The sequence below is a fragment of the Typopeltis vanoorti genome, chromosome 15 (assembly GCF_054136105.1).
Source record: "Typopeltis vanoorti isolate ZY-2024b chromosome 15, IOZ_Tvanoo_1.0, whole genome shotgun sequence".
Lineage (NCBI taxonomy): Eukaryota > Metazoa > Arthropoda > Arachnida > Uropygi > Thelyphonidae > Typopeltis > Typopeltis vanoorti.
This window is the reverse complement of record NC_143563.1, coordinates 23,141,020-23,155,443: the sequence shown is the minus strand read 5'-3', so window position 1 is coordinate 23,155,443 and position 14,424 is coordinate 23,141,020. Positions and strand designations below refer to the sequence as shown.

The 14,424-nt window shown below is 34.8% G+C and overlaps 1 protein-coding gene across 4 annotated transcripts in view; it reads left to right on the top strand.

Moving 5' to 3' along the window:
- The window catches only part of LOC150098495 (alpha-tubulin N-acetyltransferase 1-like), a 139,970-nt gene that overhangs the window by 19,806 nt on the left and 105,740 nt on the right, over positions 1 to 14,424 (top strand). For all 4 annotated transcript variants that reach the window (XM_090405129.1, XM_090405128.1, XM_090405130.1 and 1 more), the window contains exons 2-4: positions 328 to 385; positions 743 to 834; positions 5,995 to 6,166. In XM_090405129.1, the coding sequence (XP_090261255.1) occupies positions 328 to 385; positions 743 to 834; positions 5,995 to 6,166 (322 nt within the window). The remainder of the gene's footprint in view (positions 1 to 327; positions 386 to 742; positions 835 to 5,994; positions 6,167 to 14,424) is intronic.

Genomic DNA, 14,424 nt, shown 5'->3' with positions numbered 1-14,424 from the left:
TTTTACATAGAATGGGGGAAAACAAGAGGTCATTCTTGGAAGCTTTAGAAGGAGGATGTGAACAAAGTGTGACGAGCAGATTTTTTGCATGGAGAGTGGTAGATGATTGGAATGAATTTCCTGAGAGTGTTGTGAATGAGAGACAGTGAATGTATTTAAGACACAATATGATGAACTGTGTGCATAATAGTGGTACCTCCCACAGTGAGTTACTTGACTCCATGGAGGTCTGATGATGATGATAATAATAGTAATTGTTATTATCACTCTTTGGCTTTCATTTTTGTTTTTAATTTTTTTAATTTTAATTTTTGTTTTTTTGTTTAGAGATTACCCAGAAGAAATAGTTATTGTAACTGATGAAATGGGGAAAGCATCAGCAAAGGTAATTTTTTTTCTGATCCTGTTGGTGTTTATTGTTTCAGTGTTATTTATGCATGTGTTAAACATGGTGATTTTAATTTGATTTCTAAGAATGTAGTATATTCAATTTTTTTTTCCTTCAAATGACTGACTTAAAAATGATTAAAGTATATCTGATTATTGCCGTTAATTGAAATACAGAAATACTTAAGTAACACAGTGAAGTTTATATTATTTTTCTCTTACATAACACTCTGGGAAGGTTTTGCTTTCTGTTTAGAATTTATGCTTTATTATAATTTGCTTTAATTTTATTAATGTTATCATCTTTTAGTTTTATATTATTTATTTTTTATTTTATTTTCTTGAATTTCCAAAGGCACAAAGTCTTCAGAAACCTATAACAAGTGGATACAAATTACAGCACTCTAATCATAGGCTGTATATTATTAAAGATCCTGAAGCAAACGGGTAAGTTTAGATATATATGGTTGTTTGCTACTGGAAGCTTACAATTAAAAAAAACAGAATGTCGTATATTTCTATATGAAATGATGCTATTTTATTGAAATAAAATAGATTACTACTATTGAAATAAACCACTAAGCAAAAATCTGGTAAATTGGAATTAAACATTACAGTACAGTATGGAGTGTACCAATTGTCTGAAAATTGCAACTATTCCTATAACTTATCCAATTTATAATGTGTTCATTATTATCGTTAATATAATCTTCATTATCACTGGTTTTAAATTCCTTATATGTAATCTCAGGGAGGGGTGTACAGGGTTTTTTGTAATAGTTTACCCTTCCTAGACACCTTAGTAACTCGCCTTCCTAATAGCAAATTTTCCCACCACCACTATCCCCCCCCCTCAGCAATATGGCATTATTAAAACTCTAACCAATAGAGCCTACAATCTTTGTTCCTTTGAAGCCTCCCTTTCAACTGAACTCAACCACACATACACACACACACACACACAACACCTTCCTTTCCAATGGCTACAGCAATTAAAGAATTAAAAAATAATCAGTTCTTCCCCCATTCCCCAGCCATCTCTTCAGAAGGATTTCAGAAATGCCATCACCATACCCTACATCCTTGGCACATCAGATAAAATAGCCAGGTCCTTAAAACAGTACAACCTCCACAGAGCATTTAAGCCCCACCATAAACTTTCTACCCTTATCTGTTCTACCAAAGATCAGCTCCCTCCTCTCTCAGTGCCTGGAGTATGTAAAGTACCCTGGTCCTGCAAGCTGGTTTACTTCAGACAGACAGGTAGATCAGTAACCATCCATTTAGAAGAGCATAAATCATACATCTGCGATCACGACTGTGGTCAATCTGGCATTGCAGACCATGTTTTGGATACAACCCACAGGCTCTCCTGGAGAAAAACCACCATGCTCCACCATAGTCAAGTCAAAAAAGAAAGACTGTTTTTAGAATCTGTAGCAGCACTCAGAAATAAACCAAATTTAAATAAATATGGTGCATAACACTTCCCAAAATTTGGGAAACATTAATTATCAGAGATCCCACTTTACAAATGCCCATAGAGGGACACACAACCTAGATAGGACTTTAGAGTCACCCACGTGTTTCACTCAGTATTGTGTTGTATATGAGTGTGTTATAAGAGTTATTTGTAATCCCTGAGGATGTCTCAGTGACTGAGACGAAATATTGGAAGAATTAAAATTATAGGTATTATTTCTGTAAAAATTTCTATGTTACTTCTCTAAATAAATATTAATTATTATGGCTATTTTTGTTTAGGAGTATCCCTTTTTATGATGTTATTGGCTTTGTACTAAATTTTTAGGGCATTACTAATGTTTTAAAGACAGATTCATGAAGAATATATGGGAAGAATAATTTTGGACATACCTTTGTAGGATGTTCCTGATTGTCTTTTTATTCAGCAGCATCTTGCGTATGGTGATATACATTTGTATTACTGCTGAAATATGACTGAAAGGAGGGGGAGAGTTGCAGGTGAGGCAAGGGATATGCGAATTTTAAAACCTGGGTTTTTTTAGAGGTGGACTGAGAATTCTTTGGGAAGACGGTGAAAAATGCAAAATTTGGAGGGGGAAAGGAGGACAGAATATGATGGAACATGATTAGGGATGGGAGTAATGGAGTGTGAGCCATTTCAACAGTGCGTCGTCTTCGGAGCTTGTGGGAAAAGTGAAGGCTATGTCATGTCGGCTTGGTGTTTTTGTCTTGTGTGTATCTGTGTTGTTTTTTATTGGTTGGAGTCAGAGTCTAATTTTTTTGTTTTGGTGCTTCCAACTCTCAGAGATTATATAGGGGTGGTGAACGTTTACTGAGCATTAAATTAAGAATTAAAATTATTTAATCCTTTCCTAGTGCGGTAAATATTCCATTAAACCTTCAACATGATGTCCTCACAGCACTAAGCCTGTACATACAGTGTGCAGGATTTTTGATAGGTAGTACCCCATGAAAAGTTTACATTATTACTAACTTCTTGTCTACAGTTTCCATCCGTATTAGTCTGTAATCTGTCAGGATTACAGACTAATCTTATATTCTAAGGCACTTAGATCTTGGTCTTCCTCTGTGTATTTTTTCTGGCATATAATTTAGCACAAAGTGCTAGTTTGTTTGTGATAATACACATATCGTTGTTTTGTGTTTTCGGTGACATGCTAAAAGGAAAATTTATTGAAAATGTGAAGTTTACAAAAAAAAAAAAAAAAAGGGAGAAAAATCAGCAGCAAATCCAACCTTACCCATCTTTGTAAGAGATTTGGCACTAAATTTGCCTTTAAGCCAAATGGGTTGAGCCTTCTAGTGCAAGGCTTTTAGACAAACCTACACTTTCCTATGTTTCTCCCCCCTCCTCTCTCTCTCTCTCTCATTCTGATGGAACAATAAGGCAGACCTCTGGCATCAGTCCCTTCCTCTACAAACCATTCTCAGTGCTGCTTCTCTGATCTTTTGTCAGAGGAACAGCAGAAAAATACTCAATAGCCTTTATACTAATAAGTTCACTGGTCCAGATGCACTGAGCTTGTACCCTAGAATTAACACCCATTCTCCATTACCTTTTCAAGCTATCCTACTCATCTGTCTAACAGAATGGATGCAAGCTTCTATTCAGCCTGTTGCTAAGAAGGAAGATAAGTCAGCCAACTATCATCCATTGTCCCCAACTTAATGCTCTGAGATTGTTAATAGAGGTATCAACAACCAGCTTCTTCACTACCTAAAGATCCATCAGATCATTAGTGATCACCAATGTCGATTCTACTATTCCCATTCTACAGCACACCTCCACTCCATCTCCCCTCCAAACTTACCCATCTTTGAACATAGGTCCATGGAAAGATTTGGAGAATCTTACATGATCACTCTAGGTGTTTCCAAGACAGTTGATTGAATCTAGCATCACAGCCTTCTTTCCAAGCTATCCTCTTATGGTCTCTATTCTACCCTTTGCGAGTGGATTGCCAACTTTCTCTTAGTTGTTCACTGTGAGTCATGGTGGATGATTCCCTCTCATCTTAGTTTTCCGTCAGTTCTAGAGTACCCAAAGGCTCTGTGCTTTGGCTTACATCCTCTCTTCTATACATCAGTGATCTTATTATTATTATTATTTGACACCTCCAGGGAGTCCTAAGACTCATCGAGGGAGGCCACCTACTCTACAACTCTCCGCCTCCACCACTCGACGCCATCTGCTGTCCACCTTCACCACTATTATTTTCACAGACAATCGCAAACTTCCATGCCCACGGTGGGATTCAAACCCTCAGCCTTTTGGCTGGAGAGCGAATACGCTAACCACTCGGCCAACCAGGCCTCACATCTTCTCTCACTAACATTCAGTCTTGCTGATAGCTTTACTTAATGAAACTATGCTCCATTCCTCTTATAAGTCACATACCTTTATAGTACTCAGATAACTCATACTTCAAGATCTTCTGTAGCCAGTGCCTCAAACATCAATTTTCTATCCGTTCTCATGTTGGATGAAGATAATTTAGTAAATTTTAATGTTACAAAATACAACCCCACCATATTTCCTAGAAGAAAGACCATTCCTCATTTTTGATAATGTTCTCCTCACCAACCAAGGTTTCTCTTCTTGGGATCACTTTGACATTTAGTCTACCTGGGAATAAATACAGCATATCCATTGACTCTTCATCTTCCAAAAATTTTGTGTTCTCTCCTCCTCAACTCCTAACATTTTATAAACCTCAAATCCATCCAACCTTGGAATATTATTCTCAAATCTGATGTGATGCACCAAAAACTTCCTTCAAAATGCTTGATTGTTTTCAGAAGAGAGATATTTGCTTAATAGATGACTCCCCACTGACCTGATTGCTATCCCATAGACACTTTGTAACTGCATTGCCTTTTCTATAGGCATTTCCATGGACACAACTCTACTGAAGTGGATATTGCCATTCTTTCACTTACCTCTAATCAGTTATGAACACAAGCAGCTTTTGATCAATATCCATATGCCATTCAGCTCCATACTCACCAGACCAGCTTCTCATCCTCTTCTTCATTCTGTATACCTCTGTCCTTTAGAACAGTCTTCAATCATGTTGTTTTCCCAACAAATACAACCTTCAACTCTTCAAGAACCACATTAACAATTTTCTTTTTCTTGCTCACACACTGTTGTGCTATAGGTCTTGATGAGACTTCTTGCGTTTATGAGTTTAGATGTTTTTTTTTTTCTTTTCCACATCAATCTCATGACTTTTTACTTTCCTTAAATTCTTGCATTGGTGATCTCAATAAATATCCCCCCCCCTTTCCATTCTAAACATACAACATTGAAAATGCTCTTTGATTTTTCACTAAAAAGAGATCAGAAAAACCTTGTCTAAACTGAATACAAAGAAGTCTTCTACTCCCAGTGACATTTCTATGATTATTTGAATATTTGTGATCTAGAGTTTCAATCCTGTTTTATGTTGCTGTTTTATACTTTCTTGTTTTACTGATATCTAACCAACAATATGGTTAATATGGATAATTTCCAATCCATTTGGATATTCATCCTATTCCTAGGAATGGTGAGAGATATCTGAAAGGCATTTGATCAGGTTTGGTGCAAAGGCTTATTAAATGTGCTCTCATCTTATGTCTTCTAACTTCTGCATCTAGATTATATTAAATTATATTTGATGCTGGATAGTGTTTTATTCTCATACTTTGCAATTGATGTAGTATTACAGAGTTCTGTTTCTTACTTCAGTATATCAGTGACCTCCATTTCACTGCAAATCTAACCCACAGTTTTGCTGATAATAGCACTTTGCATTCCTTGTTCTCATTTGACAATGTGCACTACATGAATTACCAAAACCTTTAACCAGTCTTTCTAAAGGAGTGCTGGCTGCTCTCTTTGAAAGAAAATGAACAAGTACAAGAAAATTAAATTTATTTTATTGTTATCGAATCATTACCTTACATCTGTGGGAGGTTAAATATTATTTCCATATTGAAAATAAATAGTCTGCTTGGAAATAATTCTACTGAAATTGAAATTCTGTTACAAGAGATCATTTTTGGCATGTTAATATCAATTTTTTTTTTTTCAACAAACTCTTTGTATCAATTTAGGGGCCTTGGATCTATAATTGGTATGCTAAAAGTTGGTATTAAAAGACTTTTTGTGCTGGATGAAAGAGGAGCCCATAATGAAATGGACCCACTGTGTATTTTGGACTTCTATGTTCATGAATCACGACAACGGCAAGGCTTTGGTCATCTTTTGTTTGACTTTATGTTACAGGTAAGTGCTGTTTGCATTAATGCTTTTTGGTGTATCTCATGTTTGCAGATCCTTCTTAGCATTAATCCATATCTAGGTGGATAACATGTTGTAACTTCAGTAAGTGAAGTGCCATACTCAGCAATATGTTGGATATTTATATAAAACATGCACTAAACGTATATTGATAACTATCCTTAATATTAGATCAAAAGTTCTCATTTACACTATCTGGCACATTTTTCATACTAATGAAACCTTTATGAGGCTAAAAATGATCCCATGCATTAGTTGCATGGGAGATCATCCAAAAGTCTAATTTAATGACTTTTGTCATTAAGTTAGACTTAACTGTCATTAATGACTATGTTCTAAATAGTATTAATGTTATTTCAAGCCTTCCTATAGACCACATTATTTATCATACTTCACCTCGAGCACAACCAGTGTTGTAATATCTATCACCCATTCCAGCAACATATTCATCTCATTCTGCTCTCCCCAAGAATTCTACTTTTCATGATCCTTTTATAGTTTCCATGGATAATCTCTTCATCAACCAACCATCCCAGAATATAAAAATTGAACATTTACTGAAACCTAAAAATTTCAATCTTGAAATGAGGAATGCCAGCAGGTTTCATTATAAAATGCACATGAATATGATGCAAAATGCTTGAAAATTGAAAGTAATGAGAGTGTTCATGTGAACTATAATATTTATGATTGACTAAATTTTTCTTAATATGATTGTTCACTAATGTCAACAGTCATATTGCTAATTGTTTTTTCTTTTGCTTGTGCAGTATAGCATCTGTTGAGGTTGCAAAGTTTTTTAACGGTATAGAGATATTTTTATTCTAGGCTTCGGAAACAACAGACAGTAAAAAATATCTATTCCTGAATAAAAATGAATATTCTGTGTATTATAAGATGTTGTAGATCTACAACAAAATACCAGCATATGTGAGATTGATAAGACAGAAGAACCGCTGATACTAAAAAAAAAAAAAAAAAACTAATGAATTTAGGATTCCCGAAAGTATGGATAACTCCGATAATGAGCAGATGTTATGTATACTGAGTCTCAGTAAACAAAATAAAATTCTTGGAAAACGGAGCTAAACGGATACTAAAAAAAAAAAAAAAAAAAAAACTAATGAATTTAGGATTCCCGAAAGTATGGATAACTCCGATAATGAGCAGATGTTATGTATACTGAGTCTCAGTAAACAAAATAAAATTCTTGGAAAACGGAGCTAAACGGATACTAAAAAAAAAAAAAAAAAAAAAACTAATGAATTTAGGATTCCCGAAAGTATGGATAACTCCGATAATGAGCAGATGTTATGTATACTGAGTCTCAGTAAACGTGTGTAGAGGCTTAAGTGCTGTGAGGACATCATGTTGGAGGCTTAATGGATTTTTTTGCAACACTCAAAAAGAATTAAAATAGAATTTAATACTTCCTATATTTCGTCCTAGTCACTAGGACATCTACGGGGATTACAAAAACAATGTAACATATGCACAAATAACAAACAATACTAAGCCCAACCACGTGGGTGACACTAAAATCCTATCTAGGTAGAGCGCCTTCTAAGGGCAGTAGTAGGTGGCCTGGAATGTAAGGTGGGAACTCTGGTGATGAGTGTTTCCCAAATCTTCGGAAGCTTAATGCAACCATATTTATTGAGATTTGGTTGGTTTTTGAGAGCTGCTGCTGCTTCTAAGAAAAGTCTCTCTTTCTTGAATTTGCTGTGGTGGAGCATGGTGGTTTTCTTCCATGATACTCTGTGGGTGGTGTCCAAAACATGGTCAGCCAAGCCTGAATGGCCATAGTTGTGTTTGAAGATGTAAGACTTGTGTTCATCTAGACGGATGGATGCTGATCTGCCTGTCTGTCCAAAGTACGCCAGCTTACAGGAACAGGGTACTTTGTAAACTCCAGGCAGAGAGAGAGGAGGGAGCTGATCTTTCGTAGAACGGATAAGGGTAGCCAGTTTGCGGTGCGGCTTATATGCTGTGTGTAGATTGTACTGTTTTAGTATCTTGGCTATTTTTTCAGATGTGCCACGGATGTAGGGTATGGTGATGGCATTTTTAAAATCTTGTTGACGAGAAGGAAGGGGAATGGGGAGGAGTTGATTATTTTTTTGATACTGTGATTGCTGTAGCCATTGGAGAGGAAAGTGCTGTGTATGTGGTTAAGCTCATTAGTGAGGGCGGTTCCACTGGAACAAAGATTGTGGGCTCTCTTGGTAAGAGTTTTAATAATGCCATATTGTTGAGATGGGTGGTGGTGGGAGAGCTTGTGAATGTATCTGCCTGTGTGTGTGGGTTTTCTGTATACGGTGAAGGTAAGTGTATCATTAGGCAGGCGTGTGACTAAGGTGTCTAGGAAGGGTAAACAATTGTTCTTTTCCTTTTCCATGGTGAACTGGATTCTTGGATGTAGACTATTGAGATGACTGAGGAAGGAGTCTAACGTGTCTGGGCCATGAGGCCAAAATAGAGAACACATCATCTACATATCTTAGCCAGATAGAAGGTTTGAGTGGGGCTGAGTCTATGGCTCGTTTTTCAAAATCTTCCATATAGAAATTGGCAAGGGGGGGTGAGAGGGGGGAACTCATGGCAGTTCCCTCTATCTCCTTGTTTAGAAGCTTAGCAGCAGCTCTCAAAAACCAACCAAATCTCAATAAATATGGTTGCATTAAGCTTCCGAAGATTTGGGAAACACTCATCACCAGAGTTCCCACCTTACATTCCAGGCCACCTACTACTGCCCTTAGAGGGCGCTCTACCTAGATAGGACTTTAGTGTCACCCACGTGGTTGGGCTTAGTATTGTTTGTTATTTGTGTATATGTTACATTAATTGTTTTTGTAATCCTCGTAGATGTCCTAGTGACTAGGACGAAATATAGGAAGTATTAAATTCTATTTTAATTCTTTTTGAGCGTTGTAAAAAAATCCATTAAGCCTCCAACATGAAGTCTCAGTAAACAAAATAAAATTCATGGAAAACGGAGCGAAATATACACAAACCAGAGAAATACACATAACATGTGCAACAAATTTTATGAGATCATTTGCTGCTCCATCAAACTATATTTATTCCTGCAATACTCTCTCTTTCATAATTTTTTTTTTAATTATGCCATCATAAATTCACTTATTCATGTTTAGAATTTAATTTGGATCGAACTGTTCTCTCTACCCAGCAACTTATAGGACACACACATATCACAAATGATAACTATTAATTATTCTTTACCATTAATGAAAGTGTTTCTACTCACGCTTATTCCTTCCTATTCTCACATGTCTTATAAATGATGGTTCACATATTTTCATCTTTGAATATTTCAAATATACCAACCAAATATAGCATTCTCTTGCATTGTTGTTTTCTAATCAATCATAAAACAGATTGTTCCCCCACTCTACGCAGAAGTATTCAAAGTTATCCTGCAATTAATTGCAGTGGACTGATTAAGATGTGGCTGATGCGCTGTGACCTCTCAAAACTTTCATACATCGATAAAATGCAATCTCACGGTCGTGGGCATCCGCAGGGGTGGGGGGGGGGGAACAGGTATTTCCTCCGGAATCGATTAAAATATTCCACAAATTATAATCGTAAAATTGATTGAGATATGTAATCTTACACCCTTGACCCTGGGAACGCTTTCTGTCTTAAAATTTTATTATGGATTGGCCTGTTGCAGGGTAGCCATAGAACACGTGTTTTATTGCAGAGTAATGAAACGCGTGTTCCTGTTTTTGGTTCATCTTTTTCATTTGTGAGCAGTGACCGGTTAGTTTGTCCTCTGTCTAGTAAGTTACAGAGTGAAGTGTGAATTATCAATTTATAGTGAAATAAATTTAAACAAAAAAATACATTTTTAAAAGATAAGTGCATGTAATTTAATAATATTTTACTTGTTAGTTTTATGATTTTTTTGCTTTTAAACTGAAATAATTTAATTTAGGCTTAATTAATTAGTTGATTTTTAATAAATATGCCAGTCAATTTTTTTTAATATATGAAATTGTGATAAAAACTATTAATTCTGAATACCTTTTTTTTTCCCCAAGAAGTAAAGATCATTAAAATCGATGCAGAATGAAAATAATGTATTTATAGTTTACATCAACAAATAATTACATATAAAAAAGCTAAAAGACGTTTATTGATGTAATTATTTAAATAAATCAATAATTATAAAACTTTATTGATGTAATTATTTAAATAAATCAATAATTATAAAAATTTATTGATGTGATTATTTGTCTCCAAGCTTCCCCCCCCCCCCCTCCTGTAAAACATGACAGCACACCCAACCGAAATGATCATGCGACGCCACTGATTGGTACAGAAAGGGAAAGGAATCCAGACCAAACATTTTCCAGTGCACATGATAAAATATTGGTGAACCTCCCACACATCGTAAAATGCTCATAAGCATGGAGTTCCATATTCATTAAATGAATTGGGAGTTGCAATTTATTGGACCGATTAAGATGAGTACTGATGCGCTGTGACCTCTCAAAACTTTCATACATCGATAAAATGCAATCCCGCGGGGTGGGGACAGGCAATGTTTGAAAATACAAATTATTCGTTTTGTGAAAGTTCATAAGTAGAGATTCGCCTGTACTGCAAAATATTTTAACATATAATGCATGTTAAAAGCCAGTTGTTGGATATATATTCAAATACCATAGTATGGATGTTTGTGAAAGTCTAAATAATGGTAGATTATTTTTGTTGAACATTGTGACATCACCATCCCACCAATTGAAAAAGTTCCCTATTTAGTCACTATAGAAAGGTTTCCAAATGATTTAATCCTAAACTATCAATTGTACGAATGATATAGGTTAAAAACCTTTCATGGATGCAATTAATATAATATATATATATATATATATATATATATATGTGTGTGTGTGTGTGTGTGTGTGTGTATGCTTTTATTTATTTAGGATGCTATTGAATAATTACTTAGAAAGATTGTTAAATGAGAATAACAGAACAGTAATAAAAAATATTCAAGAGGAATGAGGAATGCAGTCAGAAGCACCCATCCATGTTCAAGGTAGGAAAAAAACACCTAAATATGAAAAGACAGCTAGAATAGATATTGTTCAACCAGAAATATTCAAAAATGGAAGTATAAAAAGTTTTACAGCTCTACTGCATAATTCTGAAGGCTTAGTCACTAGGTCAAATTCTGGTTAAGTAGAGTTGAAATCATATAGAAACATTTTTAAAAAGTGAAATAGAGCTGAATGTGAGAATTACAGAGGAATTTCCTCCCTCCTGAGTGTTTGCCTTGTAAATTATACAAGCATATTCGATCAATAAAAGACTAAGAAAAAAAAAGACTAATTAAAATTAATATAATGCGTGTTTATATATGCGTTCTCTTTTTTTCAATAAGAAATATAGAAATCGAATGTGAATCCCTGAAAAAAAATAAGAGAAATAGGGATTGTCAGGATCAATTTTTTTTTTACTTTAAGAGAAATAGTTGATAAATCATGAGAATATACTAAAGATCTGTATTTAAGTTTTGTAAATCTGGAAAAGGCATATGATGTGGCATCAAGAGGAAAGCTTTTCAAAACATTACAAACAATTGGTGTAAATAGTACATTATACAAAGCAGTATATAGCCAATACATAAACTGTAAATTAGAAAATATTCATGAGGAATGCAGTACTGAGAATTAAAGGAAGTATAAGAAGATGGTCTGATGTAAAATCAGGTTTAAGTAAATAGGGCATACTATCTTTGTTACTCGCATCTATGTGAATTGCATTATGAAGAAAAGTGGCATTAAATTTGTTATGAAAATCAGAAATAAAAAGATAATAATTATGAAAATCAGCTGTGGTCTCAATGGAAAACTTATATAACAAGTAAAATATTTCAGCAATTTAAGCACAATTTTTTAGTGAAAATGGCAAATTAAATATAACAGTAGATAATAGAATAAGCATAGCTAGTGCAGTATGGAGCCAACTGAATAAATTTATATGGAATAAGACAGAAATTAGCCAAAATACTAAAATTATGGATTTGAAATTTGAGATAGAAATAGTTAATCAAAGAGACTAAAAATTGCAGATATGAGAATTCCGAAAACAACCAGGGAAGTGAACAGATGATATTAGTGGCAGAATTGCATTAAAAACGAGATATTAGGAAGGAACTTGATTTTGTTAGCATACAAAAAATGAGTGTGGTTAGCAAAACAAGTATTTGATGGCAGGAAATAGGTGACTAAGATCTTGGTAGATTGATGCTGTTAATATAGCCTTAGAAGACTGAAATGTAAGATTTGACAGTATGATAGGACTTAGAAATAAATTAATTTGGAAGAAAATTGTTAATGGAAAGCTAGTAATAATGCCAACTTAATCATGTAATACTTTCATGGTATCTTTTACTCCCCTTTAGGGTACTTACATCAAGAATTTGATAAGGACAATGATATTTTTTTTTTAATTTTAAATTCTCCAAACTTTTAGCACAAAGTATAATAGATTTAGTTTAATCCTTTATCCCAGTGAGAGCAAACAAAGTTTGCGCCTGAAAATATCTTCAGGACTAAATATAGTGTTGTACTATCTTATCCAGTAAGTAGTGCAACACCAAGGCAACTCGTGGCAAAGGTGGAGCAAGCTACCAGGCACTTCTAACCCAGTATCTCCCATAATGCAAAACACATTTCCTTTGTGGATATGTATACTGTTATGCATTAAAGGGATTGGCCATCTACCCAGACTAGTTTCGACCTTTATTGAGGTCTCTTCAGTGGGAGCCAGGCCCAGAGCTGGAGATACCAGGCAGAAGCAGTAGCAAGTCATCTGTGCCTATGGGAGTTGCCAAAAGGTTTATCACCTTTTTTAAAAATTACTCTGGATTTAGAGAAAGATGTTGAAAATTTATTTATCACTAGGTTAGACTATAATAGATTTAGTTTAATCCTTTATCCCAGTGAGAGCAAACAAAGTTTGCACCTGAAAATATCTTCAGGACTAAATATAGTGTTGTACTATCTTATCCACATAGGAAATGTGTTTTGCATTATGGGAGATACTGGGTTAGAAGTGCCTGGTAGCTTGCTCCACCTTTGCCACGAGTTGCCTTGGTGTTGCACTACTTACTGGATAAGATAGTACAACACTATATTTAGTCCTGAAGATATTTTCAGGCGCAAACTTTGTTTGCTCTCACTGGGATAAAGGATTAAACTAAATCTATTATAGTCTAACCTAGTGATAAATAAATTTTCAACATTTTAGCACAAAGTATTAGTGTTATTACATAAAGTTTAGAATGCTTTAAAATTTGCTGCGAAAATAATTGATTGAAATCAGATAAATTTCTCATGAGATTTTAGCATTGATGTTGATATTCATATATATACATACACATACTGGCCACTGAATTATAAACTTTTATTTAATAGCTTTTAGCCCAAATTACTCACATATACAGTTTGGCATGGATTCCACAAAATGCTGGATTGCATCTACAACATAGCAGTCGTTCACCAGAGAGTCCTTTAATAGCTTAGATTTGATGGAAGAGGACTTTCCTCCCAGATCTGTTTTTCTAGCATGTCCCATACATTTGCAATGGGGTTTAGATCTGGTGATGGCCAGGAAAGATGGTGGAATTCCCTGTCATGCTCACAGAACCACTGCTAAACAATTCTTGCATGATGGACAGTATAATGTCATCCATTAAACAGCCATTACCTGCTGGATAAAAAGTCAACATTGCAGGATGGACTTGATTGAAAACAATATTTAGATATTCCTTTGAGGACATCTGACCTTCTGTCAGTATCAGGGGACCACTCTGTACCAACAGAACATGCCCATACCATGATCCACCTCCAAAACCGTGAGTTATGTTACAAAGCTGATTCATTGCTTCATGGGGCTCTGGCCAACTCTCTGCCTACTATCAGTACAAGCAAAACAAGGTGTAGCATGACTCATTGGACCACATGAATCCTAAAATGATTGCCTTAAACTTTCTCAATTTTGAGAAGTTATCCTAACTATACTCACCATTCATGTGTTTCATAAATTGTAATTAATTAATTATTTAAATGTAAACTAATTTATTTTATTTTAATTTATTTTTAATATCTATTAATGCAGATGGAGTTATTCTCTTGCCGTCATTAGTGCATATGATATCATGTGCTTTCAATTTAATTGTTGTATGAAACATAGTCAAAAATTCT